Below are 20,944 nucleotides of genomic sequence, written 5' to 3' on the forward strand. Positions count from 1 at the left end.
TTTTAATTTGTATTATTACTACCATTTGTTGGTGCTATCAGCTCCCAATTGAATTAGGTTTTGAACTGCTTTTTACTTTGTATTTATTCATTTTTATGCATGGATATTCTACATATCTGTGTGTATATAAACGTAAAATATATGCATATACCATTTGTTCAAAAAGTATGGAACATTCCAGTTCAGAGAATGTGGTTGGCAAAAATACATTTATTGATTTGAAAATGCAGATCACTGATTCCCTTCAAAGTATTCTCCTTGGTAACGGGTACACTTCTCCTACTGCTTTCGGCATTGTTGGAAACACCTTTGGAATGCAGTTTTTCGAACGAGGAGCAATCGTTCCATCGCATTCCACATGGCGTCTTCTCTTGACTCAAATCGGGGCCCTTTTAGCAGCATTTTCAGTTGGGAAACAGCCAAAAATCACACGAAGCCATGTCAGGTGAGTAGGGAGCCTGACAAACCACAGGAGTGTTGTGTTTGGTGAGGAAAGCTTGAATCAAATGTGTAGAATGGACAGGTGCATTATGATGGAGCTGTTGAGATTTTGCTGCCCACAGATTTGGTCATTTATGCTGTACAGCATCACAAAGTCGATGAAGGACCTCTTGGTAATACTTCTTTATGATGGTTTGGCTTTGCAGGGTGTACTCATGATATACCACAACATGGGAGTCAAAGAAGATGGTCAACAGGACTTTGCTGTGGACCTGCCATGCTTTTTTCGGTCACAGGGATGATAGATATTGCTACTGTGAAAACTGCATCTTGGTTTCTGAGTCGTATCTATACACTCATGTTTCATCCCCTGTGACCATGGTGTTCAGAAAGTTAGGGTCACTCTTGGCATTGTCCAGCTTGTCCAAATTCCATTCTTTATGTTCCATTATTAATAGCTTCAGAACAAATTTCACAGATGCACTCCTTATGCCCAAATTCTCTTGCAAAGTTCAATGTACCAATCTGATGCTTACCTTTGCCTCCTTCTCAATTTCATAGACTGGAATATGACAATCCTGCAAAACCAGAGTCTGCAGTTGCTCAATTACATTATCATTACGGCTTGCTGAAAGCCTATATGAACGTGGTTCATTGTCCACTGATATGTGGCCACCTTTGAAGTGGTTGTACCACTTCTCAATGCAAGAGGTGCTCATGGTATTGTCTCCAAATGTCTGTTAATCTTGTGGATAGTTTCTGCTTGGGTATCGCCAAGATTTTAGCAAAATTTGATTAATTATCACTGCTAAAATTTTTCAGTTATTTTCCAGCTATTCCACAAATGCTGAAATCTGACAAATGCTCACTACACGTATTCACTCGTTGGTCGACTGCCAGCCTGTTTTCCGTGGGTGGGAGAAATTCCTGAATGCACGTACATGTCCCTTCTACATTGTACCCTTAAGAAAATCTCCTAAGCTAAAAATCTCCTGGTTTATGCAGGAAAAAATAAAAAATTAGACTGTATACTTTTTTGAACAACATAGTATATGTATATGTGTATAGATGCATACACATGCACTTAGTACATTACAGGCATATTGCGATTATGTGTTACTTTACAGGAGAATGTCGGGGTGTTGGTGGTATCTTCTTTGATGATTTGGACACTCCTAGTCAAGAAAGTTGCTTCCAGTTTGTTTCTGTATGTCTTATTTATTTATGCATTTATTCTGCTTTTAATTTCTATACAAAACCATTCCCAAAAATAAACATTTCCCTTCCCCCCTTTTATTTGTATTTGAGTATGTCTGCCTATTTGCTTATTATTAAAAATTAGCACTTTTTTTTAAAGTTAGAATACTTTATCAAGAGAAGAGAAATACACTAAAGTAAAACCTAAAATTAGGCAAAATAGCAACTTAGAATACTGGCAAAATTTTTTTGCTTCTGGTGAAGAGGGTTTTGCAATAGAAATCAATAGAGCCTGTGCCTTGAAATCAATTCAGTTTTGTTTGAAACCTAAACTAAGTATAAGGTTGCTGTTTTGCATAATTTTAGGATATCTTATTTTGGATATCACTGCTTTTAATTTTCAAAGTTTATGAGTTTCTTCTTTCCAGTATTTTTCTAACAATGAATAAAAAATTTGGTTAAACCTTTTAATATTTAACACATTTGCTGCCAGTCATGCGCTGGATCATGATGTGGTGTTATCACTGAAGAGCCAATCACGTGGTGGCACATCATTTGGGGTGATGCCCCAGGTGCCAGTCATGTGCTAGTGTGGGAGAAAAGCTGCACCTTATTGTTTATTCTTCAGTTCAGTTGGCATTACGCTTTGAGTGTGTATACTGGTATTGACGTGGAGTGAAGATTTTCCTGGTGAGAGGGATGAGAAATTTTTTTCTCCAAAAGATGTCCATGAAATTTTGAATTTAGAAAAATGAAGATGATAAACATACCATAGCAGAATCATGGAAGGGGCAACATGTCAACAGCTTGATTCTGCTATGGTAGAAAACACAATTTGGGAAAATAACTCCATGAAACAATTTCCTTTCACAAAATTTGAGTAGTTGCTGTTTCTGCTGACAGTCCTATGGATTTCTTTCGCGTCTTTTTTACCAGCAATGTGTTGAATGAAATAGTTGTTGAAACTAGTGACTATACTTGTAAAATACTTTGTCACTGGGAAAAATAAGAACATTTTTAATGTTAATGCTTTGAAAGACACCTCAAAAGAAGTATTTGTGGGAATAATTTTAGATATGGGAACCATACAAATGGAATACATATAAGATTACTGGAAAACAGATGCTTTTTGGTTTATGTCTATTCTCAGATAATACAAGTAAGAATCAGTTTCTGTTATTACTGACAGCATTGCACTTATAAAAATTCCACAGTAGAATGCAGAACTCACAAAGGAACAATTATATAAAGCCAGAAGTATGGTGAATTTGTTCAATGCATGATTATCTTAATTATATTACCCGGGATGAGAGATTAATTTAGAAGAATTAATGATATTGTGGCTGGGATGACTTATTTTTAGACAGTATGTACCAAATAAATGTTGTAATATGGTATCAAGTTGTACATGATAACAACACCTATGCTGTGGTTCTCAAATTTATAGTATATGGAGGTATGTTGGATGATTCTAGTGGGAAAGGAAATGTACAAAATACTGTATGGAATTTATATAATGTTGTACATGGGACATAGTATATTATAATAGCTATGCACTAACAAAATTTCTTGCTCATAGAAAACTGCATTGCGCTGGAACAATCAGAAAGAACAAAAAGACATTTTCGAAAGTGATAGTGAAGAAAACCAAATAAAGAGCAAACTATAGCAAAGTAGAATGGTTTTAATGGTTGTTAAATGGAAGGATGAAAGAGATGTCACTTGATGTCTAATGACTAAAAAAATGATATTGTAGAAAAGATAAACAAGAAAGATGAAATGAAATCAAAACCATTTCCTATAATTCAGTGTAATGAATTTATAGCATCAAGCAAAATCAAATGCTTGCCTATTATCCACTTAAAAGGAAAACCATTACGTGGCCTATCAAAATTTTTTACGTATTTTGCAAATAATGATGACAAATTTCCTATTTATCTGTAACCAATATTACAATGGAAATATGTCACTTTATGACTTTATGACTGTTATTTATTAAGGATACAATGTTTAATGAAACAGCTATCTGGCCTTCATGTGATTTCTTTGTATCAGAACATGTGTTCAAACTGTGAGAAGAAAAGAAAGGTGGAAAGCACTACAAAAGCTGTGCCAAAGTTGCAATTCCCAATGATAAGATACCATTTATATCTGAAAAGTTTGTGAAGGCTTTTCTGGCTATTGTTTAGATAGTGCAAAGATAATACATGAATTACTTTCTGAAATATGTAGTTTGTAATAATGTCATTGTAACTAATTTGTAATAAATTCATTTGTAATATAGACATCTGTTTATGATACAGTTTCATACGAAATTAATGCATACTGTTACTAATTTTGATTCATTTTTTAAATGCTACGTGCCAGCACGTAATATGTCATTAGAGAGATAATTTTATGTGTAGTGCCAAGCATGCACTGGCATGTAATTATAAAATTCTATGATTAAAGGCTTAGCAATCAGTACAATACACATAATCATCTTTTATTTCCTCTTTTAAATCAGATTTCTTATAATTAATAAATTGACATATGGGTACTGTAATGACCTCATGGATGAATAAGGCACCATAAGGAAAACGAAACAAACATTTATTATAAATTAACGATCAAAGAGTAACGGTAAAAAAATTAACATTCAAAGAATAATGGTAAACTCGGAGCACTACCTCGCTCCTACAACATAGTTAATCTACCACCTGCCTCCTCTGAGGCTAACATGCAACTGTAGTCTGGCTCACCGCAGCCAGATACATGACACCCCCCGGTAAGATTGTGCTATGCCAAAGCGAAGCAGAATCTGAAAACTGAACCAGCAAATACAAACTTAAATTGTATACTCCACATACCAAATTAATTCAAAATATATGAACATGTATACAAGATGTAATAACATACTTTGAAATAAGTGCAATAAACATTCATCTCACAACAGATGAACAGACGACTTGATACAATAACCGGAGTTCTATAATAAAACATATATGCAATACTATTTCAAAACACAATAATGCAACATTAAATGAAAACCAGTAATTTGTTTTTCAAAACAGATGGAAAATAGCTCTCGTACAATTCCGGAACGATAGAACAATAACTAATGCACAGTTTTAAACATATTAGTTCATACTTAGTTCACACCTATTTCATTCACCAACTAGTCTTGAAAGACTATCTGCATTTTTTAATTGTGCACCAGGGCAATGAGAAATATGAATATTATAACGCTGAAGTGCCATTGCCCATCTCTGTAATTTGGCAGAATGCGGTGCCGACTTATGCAAATATAATAATGGATTATGGTCTGTGATCAGCTCGATATTTGATCCAAACACCCAATACTCGAACTTTTTTAATGACCACACAACGTCATAAACCTTACGTTCAATAGTTGACCAGTTCTGCTGAGTCTTCGAAAGTTTTTGACTAGCAAAGCTGATAGGATGCAAACTGCCTTTGCTGTCTCATTGTGACAAGCAAGCACCAACACCATATGAACTAGCATCACACTGTATGGTGTAAGGTTTTCCTGGTTCTGGAGTATACAGTTTTGGTGCTTCACACAGTCAACGTTTCAGTTCTTGAAATGCTGATTCCTCAACATCAGTCCATGGAATTATCTCAGGAATTTTCTTTTCGTAAGCTCCGTCAATGGGCGAGCTATTTCTGCATAATTCTTTATGTAATCACGATAATAGTTGAATAAGCCTAATGCACTCTTTAGAGCAGTCTTTGTTTTAGGACTTTTTATAATTTCAATGGCTTGTAATTTTTCAGGATCAGGTTGATGTCTTCCAGCTCCTATTATATGTCCTAAATACTTTATCTCTGAACGTGCAAAAGCACATTTCTTTACGTTCACCATAAATCTGAGATCACTTAATGTAGTTAGCACAGCATCTAAATGTTTGAGATGAGAATTCCAATCTGGTGAAAAGATAGCAATATCATCAATATATGCTTTGCAAAAATCACTATGTTTTCTTAAGGCATCATTCATCACTCGCTGAAAAGTAGAAGCTGCATTTTTTAATCCAAAAGGCATCACTTTCCAACGATATTGGGAACGATGTGTCTTGAATGATGTTAAATCAGGACTTTTTTCTTCGAAAGGTATTTCCCAGTAACCTTTCAAAACATCTAAACAGGTGATAGTATTCGTGTGTCCAATTTTATTGATTAGATCAGTCACATTCTCCAATGGAAAATCAACAGGCTTGGTTACTTGATTCAAGAATCTGAAATCAATACATAAACACATACTTCCGTCTTTCTTGGCAACACATACGACTGGGTATGCTATTTCAGTTTCACTTAGCTCAATAAGACCCAAGCTCTCTAATTCCTCGATCTGTTTATCTACTTCAGGTTTCAAAGATTCTGGGATCTTATAGATATATGGCTTTTTTCTTTCAGCTCCAGGTAACAACCGATCTATGTTCACTAACGCTGGCTATTTGGATCTCACCAGAAAATAACGCAATGTGCTTGAGTAAGAGCTCGTGTAATTCCTTTTGTTTGCTACCCTCTAAATGACTAATATCCACCTCGATGTCTCTTCTAGTTGCTGCGCAATCTCTTTTATTTGGAGTTGCATGAATTTCCTCAAACTCAGAATCATCTTCAAATATCACTCCCACAGTTTGTGCTCGAACATAAAATTTTCTTATTTTGTTCACATGAACATGCCTCACACTCCCATCGGTAATTTAACTTTATAAGAATGAGGATTTACTCTTTCAACAACTTCACCTGGACCTGTCCACCTAGCGTATAGCTTGTTGCTAGAGTCTGGTATAAGTAAATATACTAGATCACCATTTTTAAATTCTTTCAAACTTTTGCGACGGTTAAAATAATATGCATAAGCTTCTTGTTTTTCCGTGGCAGATAAAAAAGCGAACTCAGATGCTTTCTCTAAATTTATCTTTAATTCTTGTAGATAATCAACTGCTGAATTACTCAGATTAAGAGGTAATGGTATTTCACCGGACCATGATGATTTTAACACAGCTAAGGGACCTCTAGCTTCACGACTGTACATAAGCATAAATGGAGATACACCTGTAGTGCAGTTTGGAACTTCACGATACGCAAAAAGTAAATAAGGTATGTGCTTGTCCCAATTAACAGGATCTGTGCGAATTACATGATGTAACATTTGTTTAAATACCCGATTATATTTTTCCACTGAGCCGTTTGATGCTGGGTAACCAGGTGTCGAAAAACGAGGATGAGTTCCTAACCTTTTTTCGAATTCTTGAGTTAATTGTGAGGTAAAATTAGTGCCTTGATCACTACAAATTATTTCTGGAATACCGGTTCTCATAAAAATATCTAAAAGAGCCTCACAAAGCTTTAGCAGAAAGACTTTTTAAAGGTATGACTTCTGGCCATTTTGAATGATTATCTATCAAACACAAACAATATTTATGTTTCCTTCCTGAAGGCGGTGAAATTTCACCAATAATATCTATGTTTACTGTATGAAAGGGATATGGCGCACGAAAAATAGGAGTAATTGGAATTTTATCCGATTGTCTTTCTGGACTTCTTAATTTACATCTTTCGCATGTTCTACAATAATTTTCTACATCTTTGGATATGTTTGGTCAATAAAATGAAAGTTTAATTATTTCTTTAGTTTTCCTCATACCTAAATGATTTCTGAATATGGAATCATGAGCTAATTGAAGGACTTTATTTGATAATTCTCGGGCAAAACTAACTGTTGTATGTTTTCCCCACAAATTTTTTCTTTATGAAATAATAATTCGTCCTGTAACAAGAAATTATTCTTCCCTAATTCTGCGTCCCTAAAAGAATTTATTAATGTTTGGCAGTTTCTCTGATCGACCTTAAATTTATTCGATTCCAAATAACTGTTTAGTTTTTCATCATCCTGATTCGCAACTGAGCTATAAAAAAGATTTACATTTGACAGTTCAACGGCACCAACCTCAAGTTGTTTTTGTTCATGAGTTTCCGGTTTCATTTCAGGGTAGACTATTGATTCATTCTCGTCTTCAAATATGCGATCCCATACATCTGGTGTATTAAACATTGAACATTGAGCTTATCTGTCAACACGAAAAGAGCTTCTATGCGCGAATATTGACAACTGTTTGGTTTTTGAAATAAATGGGAATAGTTGCTAACGTTGCCTCTATGACATCGCCAAATGCAGAACTTAGAATGATTTTACCCTTACTTTCTATTTTTAAATCAGGAATTAATGTAGTGTTCAAAATTGGTATTTCCGTACCTGAATCTTTTATAGCTTCTACTTGCTTCCCTGCAATGTAAATAGTAATCTTTTCCAAGGAATAAAAATTAAGTTTTCCGTCGGAACACTCGCGTTTTTGTAAATGTTTAGAATTTACATTTGTAACAACTGCATTGTCCTTTAGTTTAGTTGAAGTGTTAACTTTCAGTTTGACAGGGATATTATCGTTCTGTTTATTGGACCTCTCAAATTTATTTCGCCTGTTCGAGCAATCCTTATCCAAATGTAAACTGCTACTACACACATAACATTCTCGCGGTTTAAACGAATGTTTCTGTTCATTTACCACTGAATCTTTTCTTAGCGCTGGTGGAATATATTTAGAGGTTTTGTTGCATGAATCACGAAAATTAGTGCATTTTTCACCTCTTATGTCATCAAAAGATTTACCTTTTGTGATGAAATAAGTGTTGCATTCCTTCGCTAGTTCTTCTGGACGTAGCCAACTTTCACCTTGTCGAACTGCAACATGGCACACTAAATCACTATCCAATGTTTGAAAAAGATTGTCAGAAATTATTAAGTTAATTAAAGACTCAAAATCATTGATGTTTCTACTTTTACAATAATGGATCCAACATGATCTTAAACGAGAGGCGAACTGCAAATGAGTTTCCCCCATCAACATTTGAGCTTGGCGAAAATTTTCTAAACATATAATTGGCAATGGTTCATATTCCTTAAGGATTAAAGATTTAATTTTTTCATAATCTTTCAAATCATGATCTTTAATATATACTAGAATATTAGAAGATTTATCACCTATCAGTTTAAGTAAAATTTCAGACTTAAGCTCATTTCGTACGTTCTTATGCTTAAAAGCCCTTTCTATGGAATCAAAAAATAAGTTCCATGCTTTACCCTTTATAGGTACAGAAATCGATAATGCCTGTACAGCTTTCAAAAGCTTATCTAATGAAAGTGTATTTTCTACGTTGTTACTAGATTCGTTCTACTTTCGATTTGCATTAAACGCAATTTCACAATTTCTTCTGACTTTTTCCTTTCTTCAACCATAGTATTAAGAAATTCAATAACAAAATCTTTATCTTTCAAATATTCTTTAGAACTTAAAAGCTTATCTTTTAATTCTACAACTTTTAAACTAGAATCGGCTTCTTCACCGAGTTCCTTCAACACCGAAATCAAACCACTTTTAACTACTCCTTTAAACATATTTAGAAGAAATTTTCCTTAAATTTACAACAAAAATTTTTTTTTTTTAAATACACCAATTATCTTAGCCCCATAATCCACCAGAAAATCCTACAGCTATCAACCTGTCTCACTGGCAAATGTTGCAGATTCATGGTGAAAATAGTTTTAAGCCATCTGAATTGTTGTCTGGATGGTAGAAATGCTATCTGCAATTTCCAAGCCAGTTTGTGGAATAGAAAGAGGACTGTTGAACAGGTCACTTTTCTTGCCAAGTGTATTGAAAATAGTTTTCAAAGAAATCTACCCTTGTGGTATCTGTGGGGTGTGGGTGTAGGAACTAGTCGATAAACAGATTAATCTAGGCATATGGGACAATCTACTTAAGTGGCTAAAATCTTTCCCTGCCCAATGTGTTGTTAGGGTGAGATGTCGAGATGTTAACTCTGCTTTTATCCAACTGAGAAATGGACTACCCCAGGGTGCTGTTATGATGCACCTTTCTTAATATCACGATAAATGACCTTACTGACAAACTACAAAAAAATTTTTGGTGTTGACTGCTTTCTCTATGTAAACGATGTGCTATCTATGTTACTGATTCATCCAAAGAGCAAATGAGAAAATGAATTTAGCTTTGATAAATGGAAAAATGATGTGATGAGAATCAAATGGAGGTAAATTTAAGTAAAACGGTTTGCAAACTGTTTACCCTTTCAATGAAATTTCTCACCTTTTCTCAAAATCCAGTCGGCTTCGTTCGCTCTGGTTCTCATAAGGGAGCGTGATGTAATGACCTCACGGATGAATAAGGCACCATAAGGAAAACGAAAACGTTCAAAGGGTAATGGTAAAAAAATTAACATTCAAAGAATAATGGTAAATTCGGAGCACTACCTCGCTCCTACAACATAGTTAATCTACCATCTGCCTCTTCTGAGGCTAACATACAACTGTCGTCTCTCTCACTTGCTGGGCTCTGCCAGACAGCTGATTGGCTCACCGCAGCCAGATACATGACAGGTACAGTGTTCTTCTATATCAGGGCAGTGACTATCAACACAACTTCACATGACCAGCAGTGAAGGTGTTAAGAAAGAAAATTTTAGTAAATAAATCAGTTTGAAAATCTTAATTTATATAAGAATTCCAAATTATGCTGATCAATTAATTTAGTTAAAAGATTTTTATGCTGAATCTCTTAAATGACTTTACTACTTGCGATACATTGTAATTGTTGAATTTTGTATAGTTTTTATTTCTTACTTTGCATCTGATAATGATGATACATTATACATTTTCTTAAAATGTTTTCAGTTTTATAATAAACTAAATAAACTTGGATTCTGGCTAATAAAGTGGACAGATCATTTGCAATTTTATTGCATGTTTTAACATATGACTTTATTTATTTATTTATTTTGTTTGTTTATTAGTCCAAAGGGGCTTTCTCCCTGAAGGACTATATTTTTCGTTTTACCAATTTGCGTTGAATCACTATAAATGTCTGTTTCACTTTTCAAACTGTTGCCACCAAATGTTAGAGTCCTGCATTATATTTGAAGAAATTCATTAATGAAAAATCTGCATAAATCTATGTATATTTCTATCGTATTGTGATAAAACAATGATACATAGAGCCATCAAATTTTTAATGACGTAATCCTCGTAAAAATATGGGCATGTGGAAGCCCAAATTTGAAATTTGGAATTTATTTTATTATTGATTTCATATTTTCTAAAACTTTAATGAGTTTTTGAGTAACAAACTCAACGATTTGAAAGCAAGCAATGGCAACAATCTATGGGGAGGGGGAACCTTTTTATCTCTAACCCACGGAACTGTGTATCGGAAATTCTAAAGATAGGCTGTAAATACGCATGTACCTTCTTTGTCACTAAAACTCAATTCAAATCAAAATATAAAGAAATCTCACTTACCTGTCAGACGTATTCTCGCCTTTTATCATTTTCTCTATATTTTATTGACGACACAATTAAATACATTTACAACAAAGAGAAGCACATATGAACTTTGGTTAATGTTTCGCGTACGTGTTACATCTCTCGCAGTCATCAAGGATCTGCACTAGTCCGAAGAATTCAAACGCACACAGCGCCATCTGGTGCAATACAGTTTCTGCATAGGCTCATTTTAAAATTATTTTGCGACATTGGTATTGAACTGAAATTTATTACTGCGAAGAAAATGATATTTAATAAATAAACATAACACACAAAACATTAAAAAAAAAACGCCCCTTTAGACGTAATTTAAAATCTGGAACCTTTTAGATTTTTTCTTTTTATAATTATTATATTAATTTTTTATTTTTAAATACACCAATTATCTTAGCCCCATAATCCACCAGAAAATCCTACAGCTATCAACCTGTCTCACTGGCAAATGTTGCAGATTCATGGTGAAAATAGTTTTAAGCCATCTGAATTGTTGTCTGGATGGTAGAAATGCTATCTGCAATTTCCAAGCCAGTTTGTGGAATAGAAAGAGGACTGTTGAACAGGTCACTTTTCTTGCCAAGTGTATTGAAAATAGTTTTCAAAGAAATCTACCCTTGTGGTATCTGTGGGGTGTGGGTGTAGGAACTAGTCGATAAACAGATTAATCTAGGCATATGGGACAATCTACTTAAGTGGCTAAAATCTTTCCCTGCCCAATGTGTTGTTAGGGTGAGATGTCGAGATGTTAACTCTGCTTTTATCCAACTGAGAAATGGACTACCCCAGGGTGCTGTTATGATGCACCTTTCTTAATATCACGATAAATGACCTTACTGACAAACTACAAAAAAATTTTTGGTGTTGACTGCTTTCTCTATGTAAACGATGTGCTATCTATGTTACTGATTCATCCAAAGAGCAAATGAGAAAATGAATTTAGCTTTGATAAATGGAAAAATGATGTGATGAGAATCAAATGGAGGTAAATTTAAGTAAAACGGTTTGCAAACTGTTTACCCTTTCAATGAAATTGCATATTGTGTCTCTCTTATATAAAGAAATAAATGTAACAAGAGTGAGTGATGCTTGCTATCTCAAAGCTTACTTTGACAATAAACTAAATTGGAAACATCATTCAACTAAAACGGAGATGGTCCATAGGGGAATTGATAAACTAAAATTATTAAAACAATTCTGTGGTATTTCTTGGAGATATACTCAAGAGACCCTAAACACTGTCATCTATAGAACTTAAATCAGACCTGTTCTCGACTGCAGAGATGATATCTTTGCCACTACCCCAAAGTGCTGTGAAGAAATTTTGGATAGAGTTCAAAATAATGTTTTTAAAATCATCATTGGAACCTAACGCTCTAGATCAGCGGTCATCAACCCTTAGAACTTCATGGACCATTATATATATAATTTTATATTTGGCAGACCTCTAATATGAATTGCAAAAAAGAAAGGTAAATACATTTATACAATAATAATCAGCAAACTACACATATTTCATTCACATTGAAAAATTACATGAAAATTACAAAAATCTAACCTTCTTGAATAGAAAGCTTCACATTTCCATATCACTAAAAAGGAACTTCACGAAAAGCAAATCAGCAAACGCAAAGCAATATCAATAAACTGATAGTGTTATGCCGCCAATTTTTAATTAATGTAAACATAATAATCATCGCTTAGTCGGCAATGGCGCCATCCATCAACAGTTAGACAAAACAAAAACAGAAACTTCCAATGATGAAATTATAAACAAGAATGTGAATGAACCATCTGCATTCTTGTTTATAATTCCATTAAGTTTCATCCACAAAAGTCCATCATTTTACCTATTGACACCGAGAAAAGCTGTGTTCTTAATGACTACAATAGTATATGTTTGTAATTCAAAAGGAAAGAAAATTCCAGTTTGCACTATTATTGATAACAGCAGCATATCCATGGATGCAAACTCTCACTTTCAAATGTTGCTAGATACATCTTAAAATTTTCTAAATTCAGAAGGAATTTGGCTAAAAGTAGTAGCTAAAATTTAAAAAAATATATACCGTAATTTCCGGAAGAAACGCCACGGCGTTTACGAGTTTAAACCCATGCGGCATTTAGGAGCACTAAAAATAAAATATTTCCTATGATGGCCATTGTACATAGTTTGGATGGCCTTGTCATTGTGCATAGACTGGTGCTGTTCCCACACAAAAGACCACTCAGTTGCTTTTTGCGAACGTTATTTTGTTTACATTCTTTCCCTTGAACGGACCTACATACCTTATTCATCCTAAACGAGATCTCAGAACAATAACATTCTTTTCCCTTTCAAATCAACATTCTCATCGGTTTGAATAGTCTCTCTCCTCTGCCATTCGATGAATCTTCCAGGACCCATTACCTCCCCACCCCTGCCTTTTCTGCAATTTTTTTCAAAGGCGGACACGACTCCACCTGCCTCGCAATAACGAACTCACTGGCAATGTATTTCCCCTTCAGCATGAATGGATTTTTCTTGGCATTCTGCCAAATACAGATCCCATCAGTTTGGGTACAAGTACTTGTTGGATAGTTTTTAAGTAAGAAGGGAGCGGAAAATTTTTGAAAATGTCTCTAAACAGCACAGAAGCTATACATTTCTTACCTTTAATTTATTTTTGAGTTATGGTTTCATTTCATGCATTTTTCTTAACTGGTATGTCATATATCAGGACTTAGGTTGAGTTTTTGCATCTATACGGCCCACGACGATGTCACACGCAATTTAATCTATTGCGGCGTTTCTGTGTAATTTTAATTTTTTTCATGCCATTTTTCTCGAGTGCGGCGTTTACGCTGATGTGGCCTTTCTTCCGGAAATTACGGTAATCCATATTCCATAATAGGTTTTGTTACTCATCACTTTTTAAACTGAATCTTCATAAAAATATAAATAATGCCCCAATTTTTCTGCGGACCAGCAAAAGGTTATCGGAGACCACCAGTTGGCGACTGCTGCTCTAGACTGATTTTTGCAATGGAAGTTCAAACTCACCTATGAGCCCGTAATTTTTAGAAGAAACAAGCAACTCTTGAAACTGTCTGAAAGGTGCCCGAGATTATCCTTAGCCCATTGGAGAAATTGCTTTCCTAGTCAACCCAGGTTAAAAATGCACAGGACTTTCCTCACTGCTGCAGTAGACGTCAAAACAAACTACAGTCAAAAGTCGTTAATCCGAACACCCATATTCCGGAATGATCTATAATCCGTACCTCAAAAGCTACAAACTTTCAGCGCATGCGTCAACGCATAATGCGTTCACGCATGCGCATAGGCATTGACGCATGTGCATAATACTTTTACGCATGCACGTTTAATGTATAATGGACGGTATAAGCTAAGCTAAAATTATCTAATTATCTATTTCAGTTAATGTTGCAGATGGTGTTGTTCCTTAATCTTTGAATTGCATCTGACTTATTATTTTTTGCAGACTGTTAGAGCAATTTTATAAAAGTAAGCTTGAACTTTCAATTATGTCAAATAGAATTTCCGATGCTGGAGCTGCCAAAGGATCTGCAAAGCGAAAGCATGTTTCGATGTCTATCAAACAAAAAGTGGAATTGGCATGGATAAAGGCATATTCTTTGTTCCTCTAATCATTCCGAAATCTGTTTATCAATTTCACGCTGCTCTGCAGGGGGGGGACGTTGCGGCACACAATGAACTGGAAGTTGATATGTCAGCACTATCCTTATCTTCAGGGCAGATGTTTTTATTTTATTCAGCTTATAATTCCTTACTAAATGTAGTATTTCATCTCGATGTATTCCATCTTTGATATGATTTAAACCAAATTCCTCGTCATTATAAATATCACGAGTACACATGAAATAGTTTTCTGGTTGCAATTTTCTAATTTTGACTATGCGTAATGTATGCGTTGAAAGAAATGTTTAGTAAAGTAAACAAATAAATATTACGCTTTTTTTTTTTTTTTTTTTTTTTTTTTTTTTTTGTAAATTTTGATACCCTTGAGATCATAATTGCTCTTTATTTCATAAATTACGGTTTCATATTTTTAATTTTATAATTTCTGCATGACATCTTACCAGGTTTAAACTGATGATCTATAATCCGGAAAAATCGATAATCCGGAATCGCTGAAGTCCCGACAAGTCCGGATTAAAGAATTTTGACCGTATAGCGTATCCTTGTTTGCAAACACTTTTATAAAGCAAGTTGTTAGCCTTTTGATTTTGCCTTTCCTTCTTATAACCTCTCTTTTGTCACATTTGAGAAAAAGTATGAAGCTGTACTTAATGTTTTAAAAGCACATTCCTTGGTGACTATACATACTCTGTATCCCAGTGGCTACTGGCTCTATATCTATACGGGTGGCTCATCTAAACCTGATGGTGCGGCTCAGCTTTTTTTACTGTGATGGCGCTTTTGAGGACTCTGTGGCAGTTGGGTTAAATATTAACGAATTTTGAGGCTGAGATAGATGCTATTCAAGCCTTTAGATTTCCTTCTATCACAAATTATAAAAAGATTGTCTTTTTTATCGAATCTCAGGCAGCATGTTTTGGCCCTTTGCTCCTACCAAAATGATGACTCTGCATGACTTTCTTTTACACATACTCAGAATGTCTTGAGGATAAGGTCTCGTTAGCAATATCCTGAATTCAAATTGGAAAATTACTTATCGGTGGATCCCTAGCCATTGCAGTATCCTGGTCGACGAATGTGCTGATCGGCTCACTAACGAGGCTTGCAAATTATCTCAGCTGTCTTACTCTTATCCTTTTGAAAGAGTTTGTACCATGATAAAAAAGAAGATGGTCAAAAAGCTACATAATACTCAAGCCACAGGAAAAGTCTGGAAAAATCTTGTATTAGACCTTTTCCTCAAGACATTCTGAGACACATTGTGGTTGCAAACTTTAGAGTCAACACTGCTTACAACTTTTTATATGGACACATAAGTGTTGTTTCTTCTTCCGACTGCCCCTCTATTCTGGAGGGGACTATATGGATTTTAATCATATCTTGTTGTGTCCTAATCTTCAAGACAAACACTTCTTTGTTGCTGACTTTAATGTTGTTTAAATTCTACTGGGCTGCTCACGTGGAGTTATGGTTTGGTTCTTGGACTCTTCTCCGATGTAGGAATAAAAAAAATAATATTTTTCTTGTGGTCATATTGCATGTATGCTAATTTTTAAATGTTTAATTGGGCTTGATGTCATGGCATTATTTTTAATTTCAATGTATTTCATTTCTGTAGTTCATGGTATTATGACTTGATATAATTTGTAGTATTATTGATTACTCCTTTTGTTTATGTTTGTGTATTTGTAACCTTTTATTTCTTGCACATTTCACTAATTTGTGTTCCCTTTTAGACATGTGCCAATAACATAATTCCTAGTTATATACCAATTGTTGAAAAGAATAAAGACAAAGGATATTCATATGCAGATCGACATTGGCAACTTTTACGTAGAGGAAGGTAACTTGTCATGCTTATTTATCCTATGCAATAAAAGGAAGTTTGTATAACAAATTAATTTAAGTTTAAGTTTTATGTTTAAGTTAGCACAGCGCTATACTTAATATAACAGTTGCATTTAAACTGAAGTGAAAAATTTACAGATTAAAAAAAAATCAGATTTTACTATTTATAGCTTACAAAGTACAGTACAAAGTTCGTAATCCGGATGTCCATTATCCCGAATGATCTATAATGCGGACCTCAAAGCACAAACTTTTTTTTGGTATTCTTTACGCATGCGCGTTTAATGTTATGCATGTGCATTTAGCACAAAAAAACGAAACAACTTACATCGAAAGAAATGTTTAATAAAGTAAACAAATAAATATTATTATTTTTTTTTTTTAATTTTTTATTTACCCATGCGCATTTAATGTTTATGCATGCGTGTTTAGCACAAAAAAAAATGACAGTTACTTCCTATACCTATTAACAAACCATATCATTTTTTGAAATTCAAATTATATTGGGGAACTTTTTATATCTGTTCTTTTGTGTTAAGACATTTTATTGACCTGTCAAATCTGAAGTATGGTATGTCGTTTAGTTCTTAAATAAATATGGTATGTCGTTTAGTTGACATTTATCTCCAGATTTCTCTGTGGGACTGTTAGGCTTGGTGATGTAAGCAGGAAATATTCTTGAGTATTTTTTAAGGATGAGATGATTTATGTGATAACAAAGAAACTGGGCACACATCTTTAGTAAACAGCAACTTCATCTTGCTCATAAAAGGAAAAATTCACAGGGGCAGGAATTTTTCGCTAATTTCTTATTCTGTATTTAATTTTACATTTCAAGTCTGTTGTTATGTGATATATGATGTTACGAAAATTCAGAAGTTGGGTTCTTGTTAGACAGCCCAATATGAGATAAAATGTTCTTAGAGTAACATCATCCCTCCTAAAAAGAGTTAAATGCCCTGTGCTTTTTGACTTATTAAATATGAAGTTGACATGTCATCTTAGAGCAGAAGAGACAAATGTTTTGTATCACTTTAGAATGAAAACAGTTTATTATATGTTGTTATCAGAGTGGTAGGTTCCTAAATTACAAAATGTGTATGTAATGTTTTTTTTTTTTTTTTTTTGTTTTTTTTTTTTTTTTTTGTTTTTTTTGTTTACTATCTGTATTATGTTTGCATTGACTGAATGTGTATTTGTGAATACGCATTATAAATACACATTCATATGCTATTATTTTGATATTTAGCAAAGTTGAAGAAAAAAGTGAACGAACATCATTCGTTGGCAATGCAAAAGTATCATTTTTAGTGGTCTAAATTTTTCTCCACTCTGTTTCTCTCAGCTTATATATACCAGTGGTTGAGCTGATACCACTGACTGTTGGTAGTTCTTGAATCATGCCAAATAGACTTGTTGCATGGATAATTTTGTAGTTTTTCCCCATGAGTAATGTGAATGTCCCCATGAGTAATGTGAGCAAGTTCTCCTTAACCAAATCCTCCCAAAAAGCATGTTTCCTTTGGTAGACAGCCATTGCATGCTTTCCATTAGTTAAAATCATTTTGTTAATTGCTTGAATAATCAAGCAGTTAACAGATATTGATGAATCAGCAATAAAAAGGATTTTATTAATGTTTGCAGCATTTTCCCTATTAATATAAACAGGTTTTCTGTCTTTGATTTTATATGCATAGGAATTTTTAAAATTAAATTTGCCAAAATGTATTTATTTTTCAGGTATGTTGAATTTAACTTGATTTATGACAGAGGAACAAAATTTGGATTGATGACTCCTGGAGCCAGATATGAGAGTATTTTAATGTCTCTGCCACCTTTTGCTGTAAGTTTCTTTTTTTACTTATTCAGTCACTGTTCTATGTTAGTATTAAGTTGTGTGATTAATATGTTTAAAATATTTATGCACATTTATGATGTTAATGTGTTAGATTAAATGCATTAGAATTAGATGTAAAAGGTAAAAATGTGCCATTTCCTTACCCCCTCCCCCCAAAAAGAAAAGATACCTTCTTATCTGTCTTGAGATCTTGCTAATTTTGTATGTGTCTAGTCACAAGGAAGGTTTATCATTCATTCAAAAAGTTCAAACAAAAGGAAATTTTCATTGAGTTTTGTATCTGTGTTTCATTTTATGTATACGGTACTGTACTGAAGTATGAATAAATAGCAATTAAAACTATTGACTGAGATAAGTTTAGAAGGAGAGTTTCTAAAAAAATTATGTTTGTTTTTAACATTTTTATAACCCATTGCAGTTTATTTTTTACTGCGTAGCAACATTATCATCATGTATCAAAACTTTCATGGCCTTACTGATGAATGTATGGTAAATCTGTGCAACTTAGATTTCACCCTTTATTGTCAATTCCGAGAAGTGTAAATTTTTTTATTCATCGAAAATTCCCCCCCCCCTTTACTTTTGACGATTTTTCAAAAGTAACATAAGGAAGATGTTGAGGCAAATTATTGAATTGTAATGTGAGGCAATGAAAAGTAATTATGATACTGAAATAATTAATAATAATAGTGATTTAATATTATAAAAGTTAAGGAAATTAAGCTATTGAAAAGAACTTATAATAATGGTATTACTTTTGAAACTACTTAAAAAAATAATAGCTTCAAAAGTGCATAACATAACTTACATAATATGTTTTCTTTTTAAACAATTTATGAATAACTTCTTATATGGCTTTGAATTGTAGTCATACACACAAACTATATTCTTTTTGCTAATTCTTATTGCAAAAAGAATATCACTTGTATGTATGACTTAAACATGTTCTTTGTAGATTTTGAATATTGTAAGTAACGTGATAAAATGTATATTCTATGAAAACTGAAAAAAATTGTTTAAAAAATTTTGAAATCACAATATTGTATCTTCTTTTTAGTTACACAGTTATTAAGTTTTCAAATTAAAACAATAAAAGAAATTTGAAGTTTAGTTATAAAATCGCTTTTTACAGAAAAGGGAAAAATCTTGATAAATATTAACATTATAAAATTACTACACAAGCTCATGCATAAATATAAACAAACCAAAACCTAGTGTGTAAAGACTTTTATTTATTTATTTATTTATTTATTTGGAAAGAATAATATAATCTGAAATTCTGTGTAAGATTTATTTTGAATAACTTCAGAAAGACATGACAATCATGTATGTGAGAAGTTTAAAAGAATAATTTACTTTTTAAATGTTTGATTTTAAATCTATGTATTTAAATCTATGCATTCAGAGTACTTTTCTGTAATGGACATTTATGACTGTTTTCATTACTTCATATTCAAGTTTCAAAACTTCCAGTGTTTGAAAGTCTGAGTTTTACTATCCCAGTCTTAATGTATTTATTCATGGCCTGGAAAATCTGCCGTCTTAACCATTCTTGCATACTTAGTCTTAAACCTCCCCATTTTTAAAAAACAAATTTTATGTATATTTGATATTTTCTATAGCTACATATACTAACATAGAATAAAATCTATTCCTTCTCCCCCTAAAAGAGTGCAGCTTTATCAGATTTCTCTTAGTTTGATTTCAATCAATCCAGTGTTTATTCTGTAATAGCTGAGTTTTAAGATTAAAATAATTGCATGCTATTTTAATCATAAAAATCAGCTATTGCAGAATATCCTGTGAACTGATTGTTTTGTTACACTCTTTTGTCTTTATTTTGCATTCAGTGCTTTCACCTTTACCTTATATCAGACTACATTAAATCTTGCATATAGAAAGTCTTCCTTCAGTTAGTTTTATTTTATTATCCACTTTAGTTTGCATTTATTGGATGAATAATATAGATTTGTGGACGAGAACTTTAATAATTCATCTCACCTAACATATTGAATATGTAATAAGTCTATTTTAAGCATCCTTTGTAATGCAGTCCTTAATTTTTATTATGACTGATGTTGAAATCATTTATTTTATTTTAAATCATAGCTGCCAAGTCTCCTATTTTTTTTAATCGCATTTCCTACTAAATCACCTGGTTTTTTTATTTTTAGCATTTGCTAAGAAAAATATCTAGAAATTAGCGACATTTATTGAGCTATGGAAACTTAAAATTGTGAAAATAGCATTCTCTCACCCTTAGTGATTTTCAGCATGTTGTTTCTTACCAAATTTTGTCTGATCTGAATTGTTCTAATTTACTGTGGTATGTTTAATCGAATAGTATTTTATTTAATTTCATATGAATATATGTTTAATCAAATAGTATTTTATTTAATTTTATCTGAACGTATGTTTAATTTTATCTGAACATATGTTAATTTTATTTGAACATTGTTAAGTTTATTACACAGTGCTATGTGTATTAGTTATCAATTTTATTTTTGTCATGTTTAAAAGTATTTGGATAAATAAAGGC

General features: G+C 33.1%; 1 protein-coding gene across 6 annotated transcripts in view; it reads left to right on the forward strand.

Moving 5' to 3' along the window:
• The window catches only part of Coprox (oxygen-dependent coproporphyrinogen-III oxidase), a 69,893-nt gene that overhangs the window by 48,006 nt on the left and 943 nt on the right, over window positions 1-20,944 (forward strand). For all 6 annotated transcript variants that reach the window (XM_035377523.2, XM_085813667.1, XM_035377524.2 and 3 more), the window contains 3 exons: window positions 1,569-1,648; window positions 16,436-16,542; window positions 18,288-18,390. In XM_035377523.2, coding sequence (XP_035233414.1) covers window positions 1,569-1,648; window positions 16,436-16,542; window positions 18,288-18,390 — 290 coding nt within the window. The remainder of the gene's footprint in view (window positions 1-1,568; window positions 1,649-16,435; window positions 16,543-18,287; window positions 18,391-20,944) is intronic.

The sequence above is a fragment of the Stegodyphus dumicola genome, chromosome 3 (genome assembly GCF_044657685.1).
Source record: "Stegodyphus dumicola isolate Sdum_Otavi_A_Nest chromosome 3, ASM4465768v1".
In the NCBI taxonomy this organism is placed as follows: domain Eukaryota; kingdom Metazoa; phylum Arthropoda; class Arachnida; order Araneae; family Eresidae; genus Stegodyphus; species Stegodyphus dumicola.